General features: G+C 38.6%; 1 protein-coding gene across 11 annotated transcripts in view; it reads right to left on the reverse strand.

Moving 5' to 3' along the window:
* The window catches only part of KIF1B (kinesin family member 1B), a 95,794-nt gene that overhangs the window by 32,758 nt on the left and 37,478 nt on the right, over nt 1-25,558 (reverse strand). For 5 of the 11 annotated variants that reach the window (XM_063354188.1, XM_063354184.1, XM_063354187.1 and 2 more), the window contains 11 exons: nt 25,253-25,386; nt 24,121-24,200; nt 22,714-22,789; nt 19,538-19,617; nt 18,005-18,111; nt 17,433-17,516; nt 15,634-15,814; nt 15,147-15,219; nt 2,303-2,396; nt 1,384-1,532; nt 592-770 (listed from right to left, as the gene is read on the reverse strand). In XM_063354188.1, the coding sequence (XP_063210258.1) occupies nt 592-770; nt 1,384-1,532; nt 2,303-2,396; nt 15,147-15,219; nt 15,634-15,814; nt 17,433-17,516; nt 18,005-18,111; nt 19,538-19,617; nt 22,714-22,789; nt 24,121-24,200; nt 25,253-25,386 (1,237 nt within the window). Of the gene's footprint in view, nt 1-591; nt 771-1,383; nt 1,533-2,302; nt 2,397-5,741; nt 10,926-15,146; nt 15,220-15,633; nt 15,815-17,432; nt 17,517-18,004; nt 18,112-19,537; nt 19,618-22,713; nt 22,790-24,120; nt 24,201-25,252; nt 25,465-25,558 lie in introns of those variants that run through there. The other 6 variants (XM_063354179.1, XM_063354181.1, XM_063354185.1 and 3 more) reach the window with 2 other exon arrangements.

A 25,558-nucleotide genomic window follows, 5' to 3' on the forward strand; every position in this document is an offset into this window, starting at 1 on the left:
TTATAGACTTTCCTTTATTTATTGAAGAAAACAAGTGTTTCACACTGCAAGATCCTTTGTCTGGAAGTTAATCAGTGGAAAAAAAGTTCTTCAGTCAATATATAGAGAATGGGGAAAAGACAAATGTCTTTTGCCTATTTGCAAGAATATGATTAAAATAATTCAGATTACTGTCAGAATTTGTGTACCTTCCATAGAAATAGAATCTTCTTTATTTAAACTTTTTTTTTAAATTATGGCCTATACTACTAAGTCATATAAAAGCAGGTGGCAAGGAAACTTCTGCAGTGAAAGGAACATGAAAAGAATTAATGCAGAGAGATGAGCTGTGATAAGCCTTATTAGATTTAAAAAATAAAATCTAACCTCAAGTTAAAAAATTAAACGCAGAGGTGAGGTAAAATGCTGGAGAACAAATACACTTGTTTAAAAAATATAGGAAACTGGTATTTAAGACATACCACACTGTCTGTAAAGCTGGCATTTTGAGAGGACACAGAGAAAAAACAAGTACGCCAGAGAATGAACAGCAAGGGGGGAAACTTTTCAGCGAAGCGCCTTGGATATAAGGAAGTTGTAATATTTACATACTTGAGTTTTTCTAAGGACCAGTAATGCGTTGCTCCATTCTTCAGATCCTGGACTTCCACAGCTACCACTGTACGGGGGAAAGGCCTATCGTCCCGTGTCTTCTCCAACTCCGTGGGCAAAAGCTCTGGTGGCAGTGGTGAGTAGAGCGTGTCTGTCAGCAGGACAAACTGAAACTGCACCTGGATGGAAAAAGAAAAATTACTTTAGTTCTAAGAAGTCACGGTATCAGCATCACAAAGGGGACAGAGACCTAACCTAAGGCAATATAGGAAGCCAGTTTGACTTTCATCTCTGTAAACAGATTCGGGGGCGGTTTTTTACGTCACTTTTTTTTTTTTTGTCTCGAGATGGCATAAAACATATTTTTCAGCTGCGTACAGACATCTTGCCTTTATTGTCACAGCTAGAAGAGGTCTGGAAAACTATAGACCTAGCACATCCTGCAGCACCCCCTTTTCTTTGAAAGATGAATGATCATATGAAGTTAAAAGCAAAAAGGAAGAGACAGGGCCCTGGGGAGATGTACATGTACATGTGTTTATGATATTGACAGGAACAGCATAAGGGAAATGAGAAAGAGGAGAATATATCAACCACGTTTGCAGGGGTTGTTCATTCCATCAGGAGCCTGAATCAGAGACTCATGATTTTCTGAATGCTTTTAAAGCCCAAACTAAAAAACAAGAGACATATAACTTTAAAGACTACAAGTAACTCGAGTGTTTGAAGCAGGACTGTACAGTCAACGTCGATGAGTCAGAAAATTCAAAAAGCTCCCCTGCATGTCCCTACCTTTTTCTTTAACTCTACGCTGATTGCATTGGCTTCTTTTAGATATACTGCATTTCCCCAGAGCTGGTCCCTCAGTGAAGTAAACTGGTGAAATTTCCACTTCCTGAAAGCCCATTGCGCAAGTTCATATTCATGTCGTGTCCAGGGCACTGGGAAGAGCAAAGAAACAGAGAAATAAAACACTGTGGCTGCTTCTCTAAACCATCCCATGCAGCACCTAATGCTACTGCTGACTGTGGCATCAAGTTCTCAGCACCTTTTCTGGCAGAGAACAAAAAAACCCAAACCCCTGCATTTTTATTATTCAGTGAGGAAAAACTGGATTCAAACTTCCTCACCACTAGCAGCGGAGATATAATGATCAAGTAAGGAGATTTGGAACAGAGAAAACAAAATAAGTACCCCTCCTAGTTAACAATTATTAAAGCCAAATGCTGAAACAGTGGAATGAAAGCAAGTATTATGGGAATAATAAACTCTATCTACTGTCCAGAAATGGAGTTAGACAGACATGTCACAGCATGAATTCTACGAATTCTTACCAAGGAGAAAAATAAAACTTCAAAATCAAAACAAGGAAACAAAGGCAACAGTATTATTTTGGTTTAAGACATCTGAATTATGTTAGTGCCAAGAAGAGAGAGATTCCTTCAAATTCAAGACCCCAAAAACAAAGCTTGCAGTTAAACTAATCTAGTTTGTGCATCAATTGAATTTGGGGATGTATGTCTACTGTCTATGTGGAACTTATTCTATGAATAGGTATTTTACATCTTTATGCTGTGAAGATTACACATCAAGAAATTATGAAGGGTTTCACAGCTTTCCAAAGCGAGTTTTCTATCTATTGCAAGAGATAGTCTACCAACTGTTCCTTTAGGCTTAGCTACATCCACATTCTTTTTAACTTCAAACTCACCTTCTTCTTCTTCTTCTTCCTCCTCCGTTGTTTCAGCTGCCAAGGATCGTGTCTCTACCTGCCTCTGCAAGGCCTGCAGCTTACTCTCATAGTCCTGTGGGGAGAGAGGAGATACCGTGTAGGAGGACAGACAAAAGCAAGGAGAAAGTTAAGAGAGACTAACACCTCAGACGGAATGACAGACACAGAGGACAAATACATACGGACATTTCCATTAATGCTCAGACGTCACATACCAACATCTATTGTTTTAGTACAATCTGTCCTTGAAAAGAGAGATGACAGAAGCAAAAACAATTCATAGAGTAGTCTGAGTTGGAAGGGACCTTTAAGATAGTAGTGTTGTTTTTTTAAAATCATCAGATATACATGCTCATAGTATCTATAAGAGGGAAAGGTTTAGCTTTTTTCTTTTTTTCCCCCCGCTAAAGACTGGAAAAAGGGGATTTTTTGGGTGAACCTGCTTGCTGCTTTCAGGTAGGTAGGAAAGAAGCAGAAATAGAGAAAAGTACAGAAATAAATTTAAAAGGGGAAGATTATTCACCTTCATTTTCTCAAACAGAAGGATTAACAGCATCACTGATTTGCCTTTTGATACAAAAAAAATTCATTTCAGATTTTAGGAAAAAAAAAGAAAAGACGTGTTTTCAGTTAGATTTTCCGCTTGGGATGTAAGTATTGCCCTCTCACGTGTGTATTTAATATCAGAAGATGAAAAAAATGCCACCGCCCTGGTAAGTGGGCAGAGAAGTCTGTGCAGAGGTCTCCCCACAAGGAGCACTTCAACACTACCTTCTGGTGTGAGAGCATTTTCTTCCTGTTCAGCATAATCATACCTTGAAATCAATGCTAGTAAGACCTAATGACCATTTTATTACTTGCTGGTAAAACAAATACAAATTCAAGATATTTAGAACAGACACAGCCACTGTGCTCCTGGTCTCAGAGCCTGCCTCACGACCAAATTTTATTTTTTGAAGATAATCCTTTGGCATATATTACACAAATTAAACTGGTTTCTCAAGATTTTTATACAAGAATTGCAACAATTCACTAAGAGCATTCCAGAGCTTTTAAGGAGAATTCTTGAAGCCACTCATCTTGTATTCCAAACCTTCTCTCTTCCACAGTTCCAAATCCTAAAATTCTTCTCCAGTGCACTGTTTGCAGTAATGCGTTAAGTCTAACAGCTATAGAAGCAAAGCTTTACATTTTCCTCCCATCCTGTTTAAGCACCCCACCTAAACAGCTACATTACTTTGTTTTCATACAGCAAGTATAGTTCTTAACACTGCCACAATGTGATTGCGTCAAATTTAACACAAGTTCAGTGAGAGAGACCTTTGGATGGTATCTGGAAAGGAGATAAACCTGAACTACGTTCCTTTAAGTTTGTAAGTCATATTTCCTGAAGGTAGCATTAAAAAATGGTAGCTGTGCTCTTAGAAAGTGCAGAATTTTCAATACCATGAATTCAATACCCATGACGTTTAGGGAGAGAAAAGTGAACTATTAAAGATATATGGCATTTGTATGAGGGCTGTGTTTCAATTTTCTGATTTCCTCTTGAACTTCTATTTGGCTAAAACGCTCCTTCTTCTTCATTTGTGTCTGCTCCATTCACTCTAAGATGGCTCCACATTTACAGCATAAATAACCTTAGCCCAGCAGCAAAAGAACTACAGACCAAACAAACGTATACCCTTCCTTTTGATATTCCTTCTGACATTCCTAACGAGTCACCAAAAAACTATTCTAAACTTGATGAGGAGTTTCAGGCTTATCTACAGTTCTGAAATAGCCAGCTTACTCTTAAAAATTTGTTAACATAAAGGCACTCTCTCTGACCTTTTTTCCCCCTCATCCATGTAGATAATGCTTTTACATTTGAAACCAAGATAAAACAGGTCAGATGCGCAGTGACAGAAATGAGCTTCTCTTACTTGCAAAGAAGGGCAAAATAATTTACTTTCCTGTAGTCTGAAGTAGATAATCTGAGGATGTCATTTTGAGTGGCTAGATTGTAGAAATGAAAAGCTCTTCAAGTAGTGTTTAAGTAGAATATTTGATCAGATTCTTTTGGAGAAACTGAAAAGCTGCAGAGGCAATGGGTCAAAAATCAGGGGCATTCCACTGGGAAAATTCTACTTCCAGCATGAAAAACCCAATCACATTAAACTCGTTCAAAAGACAAAGACCTGCTTCTTGTCTTCTCTATTTTCAGACTTGTGAACCAAGTGAGTGTATCTTCTGTACATTTAAATACCTAGATAAATAAATGCTTATGCAGACACTTTTTATTGACGACACACTAACAAACGTTACTTCTACAACTAAGTAAAAGAACCAAAGTTTGTTTTCCCATAACAAAAAAAAAGAAATAAGTACCATTTCCCTAAGCAGAAAAACAGGACTCAGATTGCCTCCTGGCACTTGATACTATGTCAGTATTTAAAAATAATTGGCGCTGAGCAACAGATGAAGGATGAATTTTCAGGCTGGTTGGCACAAAAGGTGCACTGCCTGCACTGCAAAAGGGGTTGGTTTGCTCTACTGAGAGATTGGTCAGCTCTCCAGGTAAGTATTTCCACATCTGATTAGAGATAATACACACATAATTGTCAGTACTGATGGAAAAGTGCCTCAGCTGCTAGAAAAGAAAAAAACCTGCACCTAGAAGCTGCCCCGATGGTCCACGCCTGGACTCCCTGGAACCCAATGCATATTGTTGTACAGCTTCAAACTGGTTGAAGTCATTAGCGCCGTGAATGTGCAGAAAGGGAACGCACAGTTTATTTTGCCCAGGGGCATGGAAATATCTAAAGCCACAACAATCACAGATTTTCTGAAAACAGGAGGAAAAAAAAAATTAAAAAAAATAAATCAATCATACACTCAGACTAGGCCAAGCTTTTTAAGACCAGACTGGACCAGCTTTTTAAGCAGAACACTTGCCATAACAACTCAGATTCTTGGGATCTACGTGATGTCTGCAAAGGTACGTAGCGTAGGCCATTCCCTCCTGTATTTGAGGCATATAACAAAATATTTCTTTGGTCTTCAGTGGCCAAATAACTACAGAACAACCAGCTCTGTATTTCCTTCCAGAATTTAGATAAACAGCACACAAGATGGTACGATGGGACAGCACTGAAGGGGAGTGTGGCTTGTGTTCCCTTGCACTATAAAAAGCTTTTTTTTTTTTTTTTAAAAAAAAACAAAACAAACAAAGCTGTGTGACAGTAGACACAAATCTGTGTAGGCTGCTTTTCGCATAGCAGCAGAAAAATCAGGATGGACAGACTTACAAGAATCAGACTGAGGAACAATTAAAGAAACTTTTTTAACTCTGCGGAAACAATACCAATCCCAAGACAAAAAAAATAAAATCAGGACAAGCCTGTAATCAAGTTTCATTTCCATTTCACTGAGACAAGTCTGACACTTACAAGAGTATTTCATAGTTTATTGAAAGAGCACTTGTTACAATACAAACCAGCTCTGCTTTTCACAAGGCAGATGCTTGCTCTTAAAACAATCCAAAACTTGTTTTTTTCTTAAACAATGGACAGATCTGAAAATCCCATTTAATTCAAAGGCAGCTCACTGCTTTCTTTACAGTACAAACGGGTACAACAGCATAGATTTCTCATGTCGCAGCTCCTGAAGTGGTTCAATGGGAAGTATCCAAGTCAAATTTCAACATATAAAGGATAAAGAACAAATTTCAACATATAAAGGATAAAGGACAAACAGTGAGGGAGATATTGGAACTATGCTGAATGTACTGCTAAAAATAGCCTCCTCTAATTTGACAGATCCCTAAATTCAGATTGCTGAATTTCAGTGAGAAAAGGATGTTGAAGTCAATCAGAGGAGCATTAGTGGCATGCGTTTCCCCCCCGCCCCCCCCAAATCCACATGCCCCCAGTGAGTCCTAAAGGACATTTAAGAAACCGTCACTAAGGCATAGGTGGATCCAAGCCAGCTGTCAAAGCACACAGCACATCAGCACCTAGCAATGGCAATTAAGCTTATTAAAACAGCACTGCCATCATGGATGCCACATTTCCATTAACCTGAAAGCCTTTTCCCACAGTCTCCAACAGAAGCAGCTGTATTACTGTTCCTTCACTCTATTAATACAGAATTTGGAGTGAGAGGTGTGCGTATTTCTTAGTAATGCAAGGAGAGCCACAAGTTCTCACATCATTTCCCTTATCAGATGAGGCACAGCACTGTAATTAATATTCAATTCTTAAAGCAGGCAATTATTTTTTATGTATTTTTTTTTCCCCAGTTTAATTTCTGTAATATCCTCCTAAAGGCCAGGAAAAAAAGCTGCTTCCTCTGAGCAGACGACTCCATTTTGGCTTTGACTGCCCTTTTTCTTTTTTTGTCAAATCATATAAGAACAGAATAAGCAGGGTTTTTTTTTTCCTAGTGCTGCACTAACCCAGTGGGGTAAGACAGACTGACGGCAACCTATTGTTCCTCCTCATCACCATCACCACCACCCAGGCATATACAGATATTTCTTCTCAGATTTTTAAGCTGAAATAAGGTGGCAAAAACTTTTTTTAGTGTCTAGCGTTAAAATATCAAGTAGCAGGAGTTTTTAATCTCATGTCAGTACATGTAGTTGCATGGACTTCAACATTACTCCATGTTCCATCACGTGGTGATTTCACATGGGCAGCCACAATCCTCAATAAAAATGGGACACAAGAGAAAACTGGTCTGGTCTTCTCTGGTGACCCACCCCGTGCAGACTAACTCTGCCTGGCTCATGTGTTTCTACAAAATTGAGAGGATTTTCCCGAGGATGCATTTTGAAGAGAGTCCAAACCTTTTTGAGGATACGGACGAACTCCATTACTCTCCCCATGCACAAAACCAAAGTGCAATGCAGTACTAAAACAAGAGTCTAAAATAAAGGCAACAGCAAAATATTATTTGCAGCCCAAAACTCGTTTTGCAGTTCTGACTCAAGCTCAAAAAAAAGTATTGCTCGTCTACAAGGCTTCTTTTCTTTAAGAATCAAGACGTTTTTGGACATGATGCTTTATTTCCTTCGTTCAAGTAGGCCAAAGCATGAGACAAAATGCAAGTTACAAAGCCATATTTGGACACAAAATTAAACCTGCCGTAAAAAAAAAAAAATAAAACATCCTAAATGATGGGACCAGCTCATTCTTTCAGGACAGTTGGACTTTGTAGCTCCTACATCAGAGGGCCAACATCCCATCAGGAACACACGTGCAGAGACTGAAGAGTTGACACTGGATTAATCGCTGTGTAGAGGGTGCATGGCTGCCACTTAATATATGTTGCAACCAGCCCCTACACCATGCACAGCTGGGGGACCGGGGCGGGAAATTGTACAGGAAACAAAAACAAGATGGAAATTAAACTTGAGGCACTTCCTACTCATCTACAGCCATGCTGAAACATGCAGAAGTAACAGTTATCAGTAGGGCTTATATTTTATCAAAAAAATAACCAGCCTCAAGTAAATTAAGGAAATTTGTGCAAAACAGCACAAATCGTTTAACCATACAGATACACCGCAAAGTGGACCTATCTTACCAAATGTGGTACAGTAGCCAATTTTGTTTTTAAATTCATATTCAAGTTAAATTTAAAAGCAAAATAAGCCCTCCGAGCTTTAGACTGGCATATACTTAAGTCCACAGATTTTCAGATGTACGCGCAATTTTGTCTTGCACTTTAAGAAACTCAGAAAGAAGAAAGTGTATAATTAAAATTGTGACTCTCCAATTGAGATAAATCCCCAAGCTCATAAAGCCTATTGCTTTATCAACAGTTTTTCTGTAATCTGTTTGAAACAATCTGAAGTAGGGATTGCAAGCATTTGTTTTACGGCAAATCACCTGCAAGTATAGACCTCTTCAGATCAAAATAGATATTAAAAATTTTAACTTGCATTTTGAGTGTGGGGAGAAGGAAAACTAATCCTATTTTCCCCTCAAAATGACCTTCTCCTTTATTAAAAAAGTCTTGAAAAAGCGGTTTAGTTCAAGACCAGAGGCACTATCATGAGGTATCACGTTCAGATGAAACGGTTCAATTCTCCTGTCTTTGAGGAGAATTCAGCCAATTCAAAGTAGTGATCTATAAATCTTCATAACTATTTCAAGAACTATTCTCAGACTCATGCCCGAGAAAGCTGAAAACATAAAATAAAAATAATAAGCTTTTTGAGGCTTCTTCCTGCACCAGAGTGTCGAAAAATCCTAGTTCCTTTCCACAATCTCTGTATAATAATTAAAAATGATTATATTTAGAGATACAACGGGAATTAGAAAAAGCTTATTTCCGAACTATTGCTTCAGCAATATATATATATTCTGACATAAAATTCCATTCAGGCAGGTTTAACTGTCACAGCAATTTCATACCAATAATTACGAACTTAAGCAGAAGGCGAAAAGACATCTCCTACTCGGGGAGCAGGACTGTTGTGACCCAACAGCTCTTCTTAATTTCGCTATAAAAAAAGCCACATATCTTGTCAGCCAACAACTTTTGGTTTATAGATTATTATTACTATTAATAATTTCAGTTAAGAGTGGAAAATATTGTTCTGAAGAGCCAGATCAATTTAAAAATAGATCGTCAGTTTCCTTATTGCTAAGAAAAAGGTCACAAGAAACATTCAATGCTATAAACTAAATTCCTCTTTTGATTGTCTACATAAAACACAGGAGGAAGGTAGCACTTTGTAAGTTCCAGACATTATTTTCAGCATTAGAAAAATACTTCAAGACACACAAAAAACCCTGGTAAATGAGCTAGCAGGGAAGTTCTCCTCTCCACATCCCTCCCTCCAAGTCTTCTAGTCTAAGAAAAAAGTTCTTACAATTTTTCAAAATGTTCTTCCAATCAATGTCGTTAAAACTGCAACAAAAGTCACATGCAAAGGGAACGGGCTGAAGGGCCAGTACCTTGTGGTTTTATGTCAAATTACTCAAGTTCTACCTGGCCGAACAAAACCCAAAGACATACGCAGAGCCAATTCTGGCTGTTTGTCAACGATAAGCCAGAATTGCCCCTGCTTCCCTCCTCCCCCAGACTACTCTTGGCCAACTAATCATACTGTGGTTTCTCTGCCCGCTTTGAGGTTAGGTGCTGAGAATTGGCGCCTCATCCGTGGGGGCGTCACAAACTGGTTATAGTGGTTAAGCCGGTCAGTCTGTTTTGGGTGGGAGTTAGCTGTATTGCCTTCTGCACCGCCTCCATTGCCGTGGTTGCAGTAAGGTTGTCGGTGCTGGTGGATGTGGCGTTTTTGCTGGAAAGCCTGCAGGTCGGGATTCTGCTGCCCGCTGTATGAGTGCAACGATTCAGAGGAGCCCGATGTCTGACGCCGCAAGCTTTTCTGAGAGCCATTATTGAGAGAATTGCTTCTCCAGCGCAACTGAGGCGATGGCTGCTGCTGGCTGCTAGGCTGTGGCTGTGTGTTTAACTGCTGCCTGTTAATTTGGATATTATCTTGATTCCTCTGGGGGCCATAAAGATTCCATAGCTGCTGAGGGTCTTTCGAAGCCGCTTTACTTTCTTTTTCTTTGTTTTCATCTTTGTTCTTATCATCTTCTTTTGGAATTCTAACCTCAATAACTTCATCCTCTGTGATAATTATATGGGTGCCTGGACTCCATGAGTTCCTGTGTTTGGGATTGCTTTTGAAAGGAAACCGGGGCTTGCGATTTTCAGGTGGAATAAATCGGTGAGGCATATTTTGTCGACGAAGCTGTTTTGCTATTTCCTGCTGCTGCAGATTTTTAAATCGAATCTGTTCTTGCCTCATCCAACGTAATCGCCCACGTCTGAAAGCTGGATCACCAGCCATTAACTGAGAAACACGCTCCTCTTTAGCAAGATCGTCATTCTCGCTTCTTTTTAGGTCATCCGTGGGCTTCTTATCCCCGTCTACCACACTGGTAGAGTTTGGAGACTTAGTGTTAGCTATGGTTGACTGAGCTTTATCTGGAGAACCTATCAGAGGTAAAACCTTCTCCATTTTTAGCATCTTATTTCTAAGAACTTTTATCTCTTCATCCTTCATGTTGTTCTGCTTCTTGACTTCTTGCAAAATATCTTCCAATTTGTCTATATGCACCTTAAGGTCATCCACATCAGTGACTCCTTTACCATTGGCCATGACATCTTCGATTTTTTCATCTCCAACTCCTACTGTATCCCAGACATCACGAGCAACAGCTCGCCACGATTCACGCTCATTTGGATCTTTTTTCCCATACATGGCACAAAGCTCTTTCATTTTAACAATGGCCAGAGCCTCAATCTCCTGCCTACTGTGCCTGAAGTCATTGAGTGCTACCTCATAGCATATCTCTTTCACAGCCTGAATCTTTAAGTCTGAGATGGTAACCCATTTGGAGTCTTTGCTAAGGCGGCGACGTTGGGGTATCTGGTACATTTTAATAGGCTCTCGTTTCTTCCCACTGCTGGGGAGGCCACACTTTTTTACAATGGTTTGGAGCTTGCTGGGGGGCAGCTTCTCTCTCAGGGAAGTGATCAGTCTCCAACTCTCCTCACACGATCTCTTGTCCGAATCATCCCCACTATCAGAGTCTGCATCCTTTGGAAAAACAAAAATCAAGAAGTGGCCCCAAAATAACCAAAATTAAAATTGTAAGAAAATGGAAAAGCTAAACAAGAAGTAGCAGGCAAAGAAAACTAAATCAAAAAATCAAAATAGAACAAGTGATAAGGAAGTCCCTGAAGACAGAGTTAGGACATTAAAATGTATCTTCAAGAGTCATGGACTGTCAAAGTTGGAGCTCTTCACTAAATTAAGATTAACATTATATTTAAAAGTCTTGTCATCTCAAAATAGCAGATAATCTAAACTCTTCCCTCCCAATTCCTTCCAAAAATCTTTAAATAGATCAAGTAAAACCAAGTTCCTGATTAAAAAAAAAAAAAAAAATTAAAAACCAAGTGTAAACTGCACTTCACACATGCTACAAAAGACATGCAAATCCCCGCCACACACATTTGCCTTGGTGACTGCTGTTGCTTCTTTCAGCAAATCCTCCCCAGGTAGGTGAACACAACAGCCATCATAGAAGATGTCATGAGCAGCCAGAGTAAGTTGGGTTAACACTGGTTAGTAACGTTGCACGTGGTTGCAGGGATGCTCAAGTTTAGAATCCACTTCACTACAACAGCAGCCAGAGAAGTGTTAGACGATAAGAAAAAATGAAACAGAAGCAGCCGAAAGGTTCAATGTTAAAAGGACTGTAAGTGCCACTATGACAGGTGAAGACAGTGGTTCATACTCCAAGACTTGCTACAAGCTAAAAGATATCCAGAATCAAAGTTTCAGAGGTGGGCTGTGGGGTTTTTTTGCTTTTGTTTTTTTTCCCATTTGTCACCTTGTTGCTTAGTTTAAAGAAAAAAAAACATTAACAGTCTTGTCTGTCCGAAGAATGAGTTTCAGAAGAATGTAGCAGTAATGACTTTTTTTTTTTTTAAATTGTTTTAATGTGAATTCTCTATTTGATATCCTTGATTTATCCTCTTCTCAAACCCTAGAGCCTGGAGCTTCCACACAACTTGCTAAGAGTTATGCGTGTTTTGCTTCTTCATTACAAGTTTTTCACCTTTTGCTAAATGATTTTTAATAAGCAGTGCTTCAGGTTTCCATATGTTAGGAATGTTTGTTCAGGAATACTGCCACCAGAAGTTAAGGACATCCATTATTGCTTACTGTAACCAGGAACTGAAGTCAGACTACTTTTCTTTAAAGGATTACTAAGTTAAAACATCTCTTTAACAAACAAAACCTCCTATGTATTTTTGTGATCCAAACATCTTCAATAAAACACAGCAGTCGGTCTCTAATGAACCTCTACCTAACATCCCTATTTTTCACGTAGAGAATTACAATACTGGAGAAATCAGGAACAATAACAGCCAAAGGAAACCCAGGTCACTGACTCAGAACCACAGGTTCCTAGACTTAAGACTTCGGGTAGAAGACCACGAAGAATGGGGAATACAATATAATTTGTTTGGGGAACGATGAAAGGGAGTAAAAGAAATACTGTTCTGCCCTACGGTCAGCAAGCTCCACAGCCTACGATTCACATTATTTGAGCTTCTTGTGACCTTATGTATTTTTAATATTTATGAATAGCACTAGAGAATCAACTTCTCCAAATTTAGGTCAAAATATAAGCAAAACACTGGTTCAGAAACAGAACGGAAACTCTTTGTGAATTTACAGCCGACAAAATTTGTGGCCTAAGGAAACAGCATCTAACAAACTGCATATTGCAGTGAAAACAAAAGATGCCCTGGAGGAAGACACTGTACAATCTACACATTCAAGGTTACGTCTGGAAAGGCAAAACACAAACTACTCAAACATTAAGTCACAAGTTCCACAGAATTATTCTTATAGGTTACAAAATTACCGTATTACTACTGATGGGTAAAGCAAGTCTTGCGTAGAAAAAGCTGATTAAGAGACACTGTGTGGTCATTGCCCTGTGTGCACTCAGGTTACCCAGACCAATTAATATAGGTATGTACCCACATTCTAATATCAAGTGGTCACTGCAACGGCATTATGACCAAGAAACCCAGGAAGATTATTTTAGCTCTATTAAACACATTATCACATTCAATTTGTAGAATGGAGAATGATTATTTCTATTCCCTAGTAATACTAGCAAGGCAATAGTTGTAAATTTTAGGGGATAAGAGCTATTATTTATCTTTTTTGTATAGCACATCTAACAAATAAATACACGAATTGGTTGGAATCTCAGCACAAAACCAAAACAATCTGGTAAACAGGATTAGCCAGCTTCTTATATCCAGGATTATACTCCAATTTAGAACAAGAAAAATATTTGTATTTCAGTATCAGTCTTACATAGCAGTAAGGTAGAGAACGTGATATTGCAGCTGGATATCGCAGCAATGTAAATACTTTCAAGGTACACAAGCTGAAATGCATTCCCAGATTTCCCAATCATTATTCAACTACTATTGTATGAATGCATTAATCCTGCCCATTCCAGACTCTGCGTACGGTGACACAGAAATGACGAGATGTATCAAGAAGTTTTGCTGTCATCTGAAATATTCTTATTAAGCGTTGCGATAAGCAGGATACTGCTTAACAGCCCAGTCATCTCATTTGGTATCTTCCCTTACAACTAGGAAAGGCGTCCTTCAGGAATTACACTGATAATGCCTGTAGGATCGTCTTCCACCTTTGTCCACTAACTGAAATCAGCAAAACCAAAACAAGCTTAAAGAAATTAGCGACTTCATTACAGTATTAAACAACACACTATCTAAAGAACCTTCCCTTAATCTTAAGTATATGGAGAAACAAATTCCCTTCACAACACTTTTATAAATGCGGCCTTATTTGAAGCAGTTCCCCAGACAGCCAATTCTCACATCTTTAATTCATACAATGGCTTAGCTTATGCCTGGCAGCTAAATTTTAAGAGAGGGAATTCCATTACTTGGATCTCCTTTGACACATAGCCAAAACTCACTTGATACTCAAACTATTTTTATTTTCATATTGAACTGATTTTTGCCATACGACTTTCAGCTACACAAATTTTACACAAATATAAAATTGCAGAGACGAAACATTACATTAGTCCCATTTAACTTCCTTTCTGAACTAAGTGGTGCTTTGATTCAAAGTCTGCAGCCACTCCTCTCCATCCAAGAAATTAGTCCCTTCTGATTAAATAATTAGAGATGCAGAAGTCTTTAAGTGTATAATATAAATTAAAAAAAAAAAAAAAAAGAAAAGATGTAGCTTCTACCTATGGAAGCCACAGTACTTTGCTTCATTCTGGTTTTGGAGAAGGGGGAAGAGCTTTACAGTTTAAAACCCAGTGTGCGTTTAACCCACAGTTTTCAGTGGTCTCAAACTAGTATTACAAACAAATGAATCATGAATTTGAAACTTTTAGAATTCAGGCACAATTCCATTTGCGTTCTGGCTAAAGGACAACCCAATAAAGCTAAAGCAGAATCAGGTTTCCTAAGGAATTCTAGATTTCATTTCTGGGGTTGGTCTTGTTTTTAAAATTCACAGGGTGCTTGAAGACTGCCTGCATTTCTATTTGTAATGCACTTCAGGAGCTACTTCTTGTGAGAAGACTGAAATCCTCCTACTAGACTTAAATTATCAGATTTCCTATTTAAGAAATAGGTGGAATGGTAGAATTCCCATTGTTCTGAACGGGTTAGCATTGCCTTAGCACACTGTTCCCTAGTTGTAACCCCACCATCAGCATGTGTACCATTAAGACCCTTACAAGGAACTCCATGCAGGGGGAGGGAGAAGGGTTAAAACATGCACAATGCAGCAACATTTTCAGACATCATTCAAAAAAATAAACCTAGTGTATCAATGTTCTAGGAATCTCTTTGGCAGCACAAAATTAGTATGTTCTGGTGATCCAAGACAAAAATCAAGGCAAACATCCCAAGAAGTAGCTGTTTAGCCTACTGAAAAGGAACTTCAAAAAACACAGAGCACAGAAATGCCCTTTTTTCAGGTTAAGTTGCAAGAAATCCAACCTGTCCCAACAAGAACTGATTAAAGCCTCTTCATTGTCCATTACAATTTCCGAATTAACATGAAGGAGCTCACTCACACTGATAATAATTCACTGTAGACACAAAGTATTTGAAAGCAAAGGGAGAACTGCATTGTGCAGACAACCCAAGCAGGTTTTCTAAACTTTCAGATAAGCAAGGCAGGAATTACTGTTTGCCAAAGGTATAGTTAATCTGAAGTAAGGACACATACCAGCCTTTGCTGCTCCAACAAGAGATCAGCTTCCTCCTTCTCTTTCTTATACAAAATCTCCATTTCTTGTAATCTGAAGGTGAACAAAACAACAGAAGTAGTCAGAGGTCATTATTTTCATGTTGGTGTTACTCTACATGCACAGCCCACTGAATTACAGTTACAAGAGTAAACATCATTCCACTTAAAAAGAACTGTTATTTGTCTATTGTAGTACTATAGAAGTGAAACCTCCTATAAATTGCAGTTCAGTCCTTCACCAAAAGGTCTAAAAGGTTAGTGGTAGGTGATTACTTGTGATTTTTTAAAGGAGCTAGAGCACTGAAACACTAACGTGAAATAATGAAGAAGCTTTCTGAACTTTCACAATAGGTAGCAGATATGCTATGCGGCAGAACCTAGGTTAGGGTTTCGCATGGAGGGCACCCAAATAACCTACAGCTGATGACTCCTTGTTTCAGGTGGAAATTTTGAGTTATTTTGTTACCTTTTCTCCATCTCTTGCTTCATGTCAATGCCCTGCTTCTCCAGAAGCTCCCTCTGAGCAAATGTCCAGTCAACTGGCTCAGAGGGAGTCTCAGCTGATGGTGTTTTCTCTCTTTCTGCTCGTGCTTGCTCTGGATGGTTGAATCTGAAGACATGATTTTTGCCCATGATGATACGATTTCCTAAAAATAGGAACAGAAGTTAACTCTTTCAGGTAAGGATTCCAAAACCATTGAAAAACATCATTGAATGACTCATCCCATTTATCCTGTTGGGTGACAGCATAAAGATTGCCCTGTAAGGATTCCTGTATACATTCAAGTTAACTAGGTGACAAAAGGAAAAAAAAGAATGCCTGGTTTGTACAGAAGAAGCCACTGCTGATGAGAAGCATAAGAGGACATCAGCACCCTCAGGGGTTCAATCTAATATCCCAGCAGAGTTTATCAAAAATAAAAGGACAAACTTGGAGAGTGACCAACAGCTGCAGTAAATAAAACACACCACTAAATCCCATTCCTCTCCCCCAGTGAGAACGCCAAAACATGGGCAAAAGCCACTGCAGCAGAATTTTCAGCTTGGAAAAGCCTAACTTCAAACACTGCACTGCACGGTCCTTTCTTTTCTTTAAAATGTGGTTTACATGTATTGATTTTACTGGAGCCCTAATCAGTGGGATTTATGGAAGGATTTTACAGCTTCTTTTACACTAATGTCAAAAGAGCTGTAGAAATCTAATATTGTTAAGTCTTTCAGCTAAATCCTAGAGATATCAGATGTCCACAAAGCCCGAGACCTGTGCGTGATGGAAGACAGTAAAATGCCTCTGCTCTTCCAGAGAACATATTAATGTATTTAAAATTTTAAAAAGGCATTCTAGTAAACAGACCTCCACAGTAACCAAAATTGTCCTTATAAATATATTACTAAAATACAGACTCTTAAAGATGTCAGAGACCATGTCTATATTCTTCTAGTAACTCAATTATCTAGATGCAGAAGAAAAGGAAAAAAAGAAATCTACTTTTTTTTAAAAGAAAGTAATTACTAAATGATAAAGTCACGGTATTCAATATGAGCCATATGCAGGCATAGAACAGCAAAAATTGTTCTTCCTTCATTGTCCAGACTCGCGCTGAAGTCAGTACCTTGGTTCCATCAAAATACTCACTTATCACTTGCTGCAAATAATTCAGAGGTGGGTGTTTTTTTTGTTCATTTGCTTGTGTTTTTTTAACCAGTAAAAGAATACAGGAGGGATAGAGAAAGCATCATAGCTTGATAGAGACAGGTTAAAAACCCTAATTTAGGGAAGTCACTCCCTCCTAATTCTTCCCCCACATGTCTTTCTAAAGGAATGTAGGGGACTGAGTGGGAAATCTAATGAGAGCAAAGAGAAGCTGTTGTACTCCTGCAGAGGGTCATATCTTGGCTTTGCCAGGAAACTGGGAATTTTCCATCAGCAACTGGCAGTCTGTCTGCTCTGTCTCACTGAGACTGCCAAGGGCAATAGGCTTGGGCAAGAATGTATTTGAATAATATCAGGGTAAGCAAAAGGAAAGCCACTGCGCGGCAGTGAACATTTAAGTACACTTACAGCTAATGCAGCAAAGAACGAAACAAAATTAACTGCTGCCAAGAGAAAAATGGTACCAACTTCTGTTTAAAAGCTACGCTCCAAAAAGGTAACACTGCTGTCCTTTAACAGCACCCAGCATTCTCTTAATAGGATGTAAGTGTCACATATGGACAATGCTTAGATGGAGAGTCTACAAAAAGATCCATTCCAACGTTTCTTACCTGAGCGCAACTGCACAGGATGCACAACCCTCTTGCCATTAACATAGGTTTCTGATCGTTCACAAGGCTCCAAAGTAACAATAACTACGAAGAAAACAACATTGATGAATGAGACTTTAGAGAGCACTATCTACAAACAGAAGTGTGCGAACCCTAGAGGCCTCTCACTTTCTGCCTATATTCCTACTAACACCAAAACAAGGTACTACAATGAATCACTCCTTGATGCCATGCTGGTTAAAATGAATAAAGCCCCATGAGAAAAATCAATGCTACTGACATCTCCACATATTGCAATATTGGAAATTATTACTTTTTCTGTTTGCCTTTTTCATGTTTATAGTTAACCAGCATTAGAACTTAACTCTTACACTGACTGCAGCCTGTAATTTGAAGCTATTATCACTTACAAATTTTATTTTCTTCCCCTAAGACTCAAGTAAACAGTGAGTCAAAGCTGGTGGTTTTCTTGAGGTAAGAGAAATTTTCAAGTATCAGTATTCCCTGGGCACCTATCAAGTGAGGAGTGAAAGATTCAGCTATGCTTTGCTAGGAAATTAGGGGTTTTTTACCTTCACCATTGTTGTTCCTCTCACTTCGAAAGATACAATGTTCTTCTTTGATATGAGCCCCACTCAATACAATGTCTTGCCTTCGCTCAGCATCAGCTTGGCCAACCCTGAGTTCAACAGAAGATATTTCAAGAGCAAATCAGAGAATTTCTACAACTCTGTGTAGGACAGCCCAGAAATATCCAGGAAAAAAGTCTAAACTATGAAGACTATCCTTCAAGTTTAAAGGTTTGAACTAGCGCTTAACTCTGTGTTGTGGAGAACTTACCAGATTTACCATGAATTGGAGAATAATAGCTTGACAAAAGAAAAAGAGAAGTTTTCTTTCTCTTAAAACATGCAATTTAAAGAGAGAATTGAAATGTTAAATGCCTCTGGGTTTAATGTGATTCCTTCCCTCTTCTGTACCCCCTTCTCCCTTTAGCAAAGGGACGCAGAAGGAAAAAAAACAAAAGCGACAGGAACTTCCAGTGGTGTGCTTCAGCTGGCATACAGTGATCATCCCTTCTAATAATCACCATCTGCACTTTAACAATGGAGCAAAAATTACTCAGGAGACTCTTGCTGAATAATTTGATGCCACAAGCAGTTTCATCCAGCTTCCAGACAGAGAGAGGTTGGCTGTATCCCTGGAGCATGAAGATTTATGTCCATTCCAAAATCAAATATTTGAGCAATTCTAGATACAGACAACTTAATTTTCAATCCTAAGGTTTGTGAACTTCTTGCTTTACTTATTACTCTACGCATTTCTGATGTCAGCTAGCTAGGCTCAAAACTTATAATTATTTCTTAAGCCCAAAACTATTCTATTCATTATTCTGTGCTGAATTTTCAACAAGTTTGATACTGTTTTCAGTAGGTGCAATGCCTATCAGAGTAGTACCATACAACAGCACCTGTTTGTGTACTTTTCTGCATTTGTTCCCCAGGAATATACAAACTAAGCAACCAAACACAGCTTAGTGCTCCAAAGGAAAAAAAAAATACCTCTCTTCTACCAGATGTCTTGATAAGTTTTGGAATAAAATACATTTTAAATTCCAAATCTGGCAATTAAATTTCATCTCATCTATGTGAATGCAGAATACATTAATTGTGCAGACGCATGGACAACAGTTTATTTACATAATCAAGTGAACACTCATCCATATTCCAGTTGCTTTTATCAAGCACTATGGTTTTCAATCCTCCACCCATCAAAATCTCAAAGGCATTTTCAGTAAGTTTTATTACTTTTGTTTTCCTGTCTCTTAGAAGGGATATCATGCTTTCTTTTACTGTCCAGGTGTAGGAACAAACTTCTTATAGAGCCAAGTGACTGCATGTTACTTTTAAAGCACAAAATCAACTTTAAAAAAAAAATTATGCATTTCTGCACTTTTTTCCACCTACAGCAATCTCATGCTTCATTTGTACCTGCAAGTTGGATAGCTCAAGTCACAATTATTATTTAAACTCACAGTGACTCCAGCATGGGGATTTAAGCAAGCAAAGAAGCAGACTTCAGAGCGTTTTAGCACCAATCCTCACCTAGTAATACCATCTTTGATGTAGTAAAGCAGACATTCAGACATGAGTGGATCTTCATTAAGGTTTACAAGATGAGGAGTCTGAAAGAACAAAAAGAAAAACTAATTAAGAACTGAGGACCTACTTTCGGGCTTCTTCGCACAGCCGTGGAAGATGTATATTAATCCAGCAGTGTTGCTGTGTATATCGAGGTTATTCCATAATGCATTTTTCCAAACATAACCTCTTGCAGTACTGAAAGTCATCACAAAGTAACAGCAGAAATACAGCTCAGATTGCTTAGTTATCTGAAATATCAATCAATAGAGGGAATAAAGGTTTCAGCTGGCAAAAAAAAAAAAAAAAAAAGATTCGTTGCAAAGTCTCTGTAAACTTTGATACGGGAAGTCCAACAGCAGAAAAGGTTGCTTCAGTAAAAATTTTGAAACTGATGTGGAATCAACTTTGGCTTTTCTTGGGCAATACAGGTCAGCTACTCATTTGTCAAAGTCTGTTAACACAAAAAAAAAAAACTAAAAAGCTAAAACTACCAACATTCTCCAATACAAACAGCTAGAAAGCTCTTCATCTAAAGTTCTTCTAAATTTAAATCCACTACAGTTACTAAACCAACCTTCTTTGGTGAAAAAACCCCATTGGAATCAGCAAACAAGTCACAAGGCCTTGGTGTGAAAATCTAGCCAGTGAGATAGCAGTAAGCACAAGCACAAAAGAAAAGGCAAAAATGGTTAAACAGAATTAAAGAATAAAGATGATAAAAGAGAAGTAAGACTGTTAATAAGCCACTTGTCCCTTCGTTACCGTCAAATAGAATAGATTTAGCAAAAGGAAATAAATTTGGCTAAGATTCCTTGGGAACGCTGCTTCCATCAACTTATTCTAGCTGCAAAAAAGTTTACTTAGGAGAGATGTTAGCAGCACTCAGTTTACAGAAGCTCAAAAATTACTGGATATCGCAATGAAAGTTGTCTTTGAATGAAGAAGTCTGATTGTCAATTGCCCAAGGGAAGACTATAAAGACAGAAAGGGGGAAAAAACAAGACACTTTTTTCACCCCTAAAAATACAGGGGCCACCTAAAACCGCAGCTGAAGATGTCCCATGCCATCACCTTTATTCATTGCATTCAAATCAACGTTTGGAGCTGTATAAAGCTCTTAAATCAAGAGAAAACCGGAGAGAAACCAAATCCCAGACAGTCAAATGCTGTAACACCACTATGACTTGTACCATTTGGACACTTTGAAAATAATGCTGTTCCCTATACATACATGTTTTAGCACCTGAGTTCGTTGACTACACTAAATCAAAGTCTGACTGGGTCTTTCACAGGCAACAGAGAGCTTTTTAAGAAAAAGCTCAACAACTTGAAAGATGCTGCTAGCAAAACTGAGCTTTCCTCAAGCATGAGCTGAAGGATTTTCCCTGCTCCCATCTTTGACAAGAGCATGAGCAGTTAAATTTCCACAATCCATTTCAAAAACTTTCCTGCCATCCAAGGCAAAACTGGTAGAAACAGCAATGATTGCACAATGTGATACCTTTTAATTCATGAAGTGGGCAAAATTTACCTTAGAGAGTTCAATTTACAGCTCAGCTGGTACAAACACAGTGCTGTCCTAGTAATATATGATTAGATATATACTGGTACCTCAGAAGTGTAAAGCCTTTATCAAAAAACTTCACATTTGCTATCTACATCTAAATTTCCACAACAGCAGCCACAATTATTAGAAGGAGAACTAATAAAACTGAAGTGCAAGGATACCAAGGAACAGAAGCAGACAGGACTAGGTCAGGACTTCTACTTCTCCTAATAAATCCTACATGCGAAAAATAAATACTATCTATTACCAAAGCAACTACTTGATCCAGATGGCATTTATACACAAACCTGATCAGCTGAAAATGCACCAAAAGAGTCATCAAAAAGAGCTGAGGGCCTTTGAGGGAAAATCTAAAAGATGAGGATCCATAACATAAGAGAAAGAAATGTAAAGAACACTCAACAAATCAGCGTCTTTACAAACCTTGAGCACTTCCAGGGTACCAAAAGATACCAAAAGCAAACCAGAGTTCTACCTACTCCAAATATAAAAGTCTAACACTACTTTAAGCAAAGGATTAAACATTTTAACCAACTCTGCTGTCCTATATTTCTGTACAATGCCTCTAGGTACGTTCCCATTTAACCTTAGATCGAGTTTGTTACTCACTTCCACATGCAAGTTTCAGGCTAAAATATTACCCCGTGCTCTGTCCAAAGATTACCAAGATACAAGAAAGTACATTCTTTTCCCTGTACTTCCTCAATAATTCTGCTTTAACTGCATAGATAACTTCTTTACCAACTTCATCATTTTATATCTATAGCGCTGATTTATGCCCTTTTCCTGCATAGTTCTGCTGCTTTCAAATTTCAGAAAAATAGAACTATTGACATGTACTGAAAGAAGTATTCCCCTGCATTCCCTGTGTTCAGTGGCTCATTAGATCACAATCCCTCTTTCCAAGGAAAAAAAGGATTAACAAACAAATTCAAGGAAGAGCACCTAAACAAGACTTCAAACTCCTCTGGGTATCTCAAAGAAGATTAGGTAGACTACATGAAGGTCACACACAGCTACTGCAGAAAATGGTAAGAACAATCTAAGAGGCAGCATTTCTGAGTTGCTCCCGAATCAACAGGTATGCAAGGAGCTGCAAACACTTTTACTTGCAGCACAAATTCTTCTAAAGGAAGGTACAAAAAAGTTCAACCATTTTTGGTATCAGAAGTCTCCCCATGAACTTTTCATGCTGCTCCTATTTCATCATCGTGTCAGGCTAGTGCATGCTTCCCTATTTTCACAACCAATGGAAGCTACCACAATTCTTTCCATAGCTCCCTAAAAGGCTTAAGTATTACATTGCATCACTTGTATGAGGAGCAATGTCCAACTTCATTATTATGGGCAAAATAATCCTTAGATGTAGAGTGTTTTGATAGATTCTAACACTATAGCTATTTCCAAAAAGATACTGTAAAAGGAACTTACTAAGTGTCCAAACCTCACTTGCGTTCTTCTGTATCTTACATGAATACAAGCCCTTGTGCGAGTAGCTCCCTCATCACCCTCTCCTCTGAGACTGATCAGCCTTTTGGAGACACGATGCAATAGTTATCTGTTACTTTACCTTTTTAGGTGAGAAGACTCCCAGTGTTCCTCCATCTTCCCGAATGGCAACTCCCATTTCTGCCAATAACGCCTCCCTGAGAGAGAAAAGCAAGACATTTACCATGTTTTATGTTTCTTAGACAAATAAGGTCAAATGAAAGCCATGCAATGAAATACTTCCAAGACTTTCAACCAGCCTGTCCGCAGACAGATGGATACAGCCAGGACTGTCACCACCTCATACCACAACAGGGCAAGTTTCTAAAGTCTCACTTTAGTCCTAGACTTTACAGGCCTGCAGAATTGCAACAGCAAAAATTTTACAGAGATTTAACAGCATTTTAGTGCAATAACATCTCACAAGATAAGTACACTTTAGGATGTTACATTCATTGCTTCCTTAAGGAAGGTTAAAGTCTGTTCTAAATTCAAATATTTAATTTATGCAAAAGGAGCTACCACTATTAATTAATTTACAGAGACTTAACTGGTTAATACAGAAAGTACTCTCTCCTTCTTAAGAAATAAAAAGGATTGTATTGGGTGAAGTTGTTCATGTAACACAGTATTCTTGGCTTTGACAAAGCACAACAGCGGCATCAACACGGAAGAATAAGAACATGGCAAAAACTGTGGTATTTTCCCCAAATTTCTTTCTAAGAAATTTCCAGAATTAATGGCGGCATTTCTTTTGAATATCTATCCAAAGTGTTTTAGCTGTTTTTTGAGATTTTGTCTTTTTTTTTTTTTTTTTTTAAATTCAGCTCCTAGCATCATCAACATGATGCGGTAAAGACTTCCACAGCTTACCTGTGTATTGTGAGAACTTCTTATTTGTTTCAAATCACCTGTTAGCCTGACAGTCCTCTTCCTTATGGACTGCTCAGTCACACTGTTCCAGGCAAAGATGTTCAGTTCCCCTTACATATTTTGCAAGCTTTTAATATTCTAATAAGTAACGCCCTGTTTCGTTGTACCCAAATTTCCGACAATTATTAAGCATCTGTCTTGTGGCTCTAAGACACAATTCCAACCAAAGCTGGAAAGCTGGAGCTGTTTCATAATTTTAGATATTTCAGTACCAAAAACTTAATCTTTGCTGCTTGACTGTAGGGCCAAAATTTTTGGAATTTAAGAGAATGGTGGAAGGGGGAAGAAAGAGACCAGGACTCCACGCTGCTTCACAGCAACTTAGGACATTACCTCATTTAGAGTAGTAAATGCTTTAATTGTAGGAAACATCGGAAATAATATGGCTTTCTCTCAGCATTGCCCCTACTGTTACATATAACACAAAGCTCAGCAGAACTATCACTAAGCACTATTCTGCTGTTCCATTGCTTTTGAACAGAGCAACATTCTCTATTTTCCACACTTCACCATTTTCGAGATACCATCCACATCTACAGCACTTCCAATTCCTGACCTTTCCATCCTAATGGCCTCAGTTTTCCTCAGCTTCTCTTCCCATGTTTCATTCAGCTCCGCAATGATCTTCTCAGATTCCTGTGTGAAAATCCCAGAAGCTGTTTTACAATTCTTCTCAAAGTTCTTTACATAATACACAAAGCAATTAAAGTTTGTGCTCAGCTCTAGACCTCAAGTTAGTTTTGGATATAAACAGTACTCTCAGCATTTCAAAACTCTAAGTTGTCTTCCTTAATTTTTAAAAGGGTAAATAGCCCTGAAGGCAAGCTGAGAAGAAAAGACAGCTTCATATCTAACCACAGTCAAACTTGAATTTGAACCACCTAATTTTATTTTTTTTTTTAATCTGATTTACAGACATCATTCAGTAAGTGGATGCCAAGGAACTGCAGAGACCACACTGTTATTTCCATGGCAACAGCAGGTTTCCAATAGGAAAGGGATATGCAGTGTGTGTTCCAGCCCATTCCAGTCCCTGTGGCAGCCTCTCATGGACAAGACATGAGAACGAAGCATAGATTCAACACAGCCAGCTCTCCCCACTCATCCACCCATGGAGATTGGGGGGGGGGATTTCATAAAAATTAAGAAATACTTCACTGTAATGCACTTTTGATGCGGTTCAATTCTATGCAGAATTGGGACAAGGCCGCTATTGTCTGGATAAAGCATGCTATTCTGTGTGCTTCACATTTTAATCTGTGGGGGCTGGGCGAATACAACAGTGGCAGGATTATTCTTCCTCCTTTTTTCAACTTTGGGGTAATTTGGTTTTCTGAAAGCTGAGTGCATTTGCTAGTCAGACTTTGTCCACCCTAGTGCTGACCAGGCCTCCTGAAGTCTATACTTATGATCAAATTTTCCATAATTACCACTGCACCAGAGGACCTGTAAACAAGAATCGAGATTTTAGTTTATAATTTAGTTGTAGCTTCAGGCTACAATTAAACCTAAGTAATCCTAACAGGAAAGGCTGTGCATGAACCCAGATTCTAGCCCACAGTGCCCTTTTTAAGGTGAAACAGTAGCATACTGGATATATTTATGAAGGGAAGTTCTCCCAGGTTCGCTGCTATTTAGCCTTGGGAAGGACCAAAATAACAGCCTCTTTAATCTACAGCGATACCTACCTTCAAGCGCTCAATTGCCTCTTCTCCTCCAGGTGTTGACATGATTCTTTCCTGTATACTGGACACAGATGTTAAGCCCACCTGACTACTGAGAGAGCAGGAGGATGGAGATGCAGTGAGGGACCCCATGGAGGCTGTGGAAAAATTGCCAGGACGTTGATTCTCGGACGCTAGCAAGTATCTATGCTTATTGTTCTGAAAATCTTTCAAATCTGGGAGAGAGACACACAGACAGAGGGAAGGCAGAAAGACGGGAAAAAGGAAAGTAGGAAGAGGGAAGGAAGAGGAAAAAGGAAAGGAAGGAAA

The sequence above is a fragment of the Chroicocephalus ridibundus genome, chromosome 16 (assembly GCF_963924245.1).
Source record: "Chroicocephalus ridibundus chromosome 16, bChrRid1.1, whole genome shotgun sequence".
Taxonomy (NCBI): domain Eukaryota; kingdom Metazoa; phylum Chordata; class Aves; order Charadriiformes; family Laridae; genus Chroicocephalus; species Chroicocephalus ridibundus.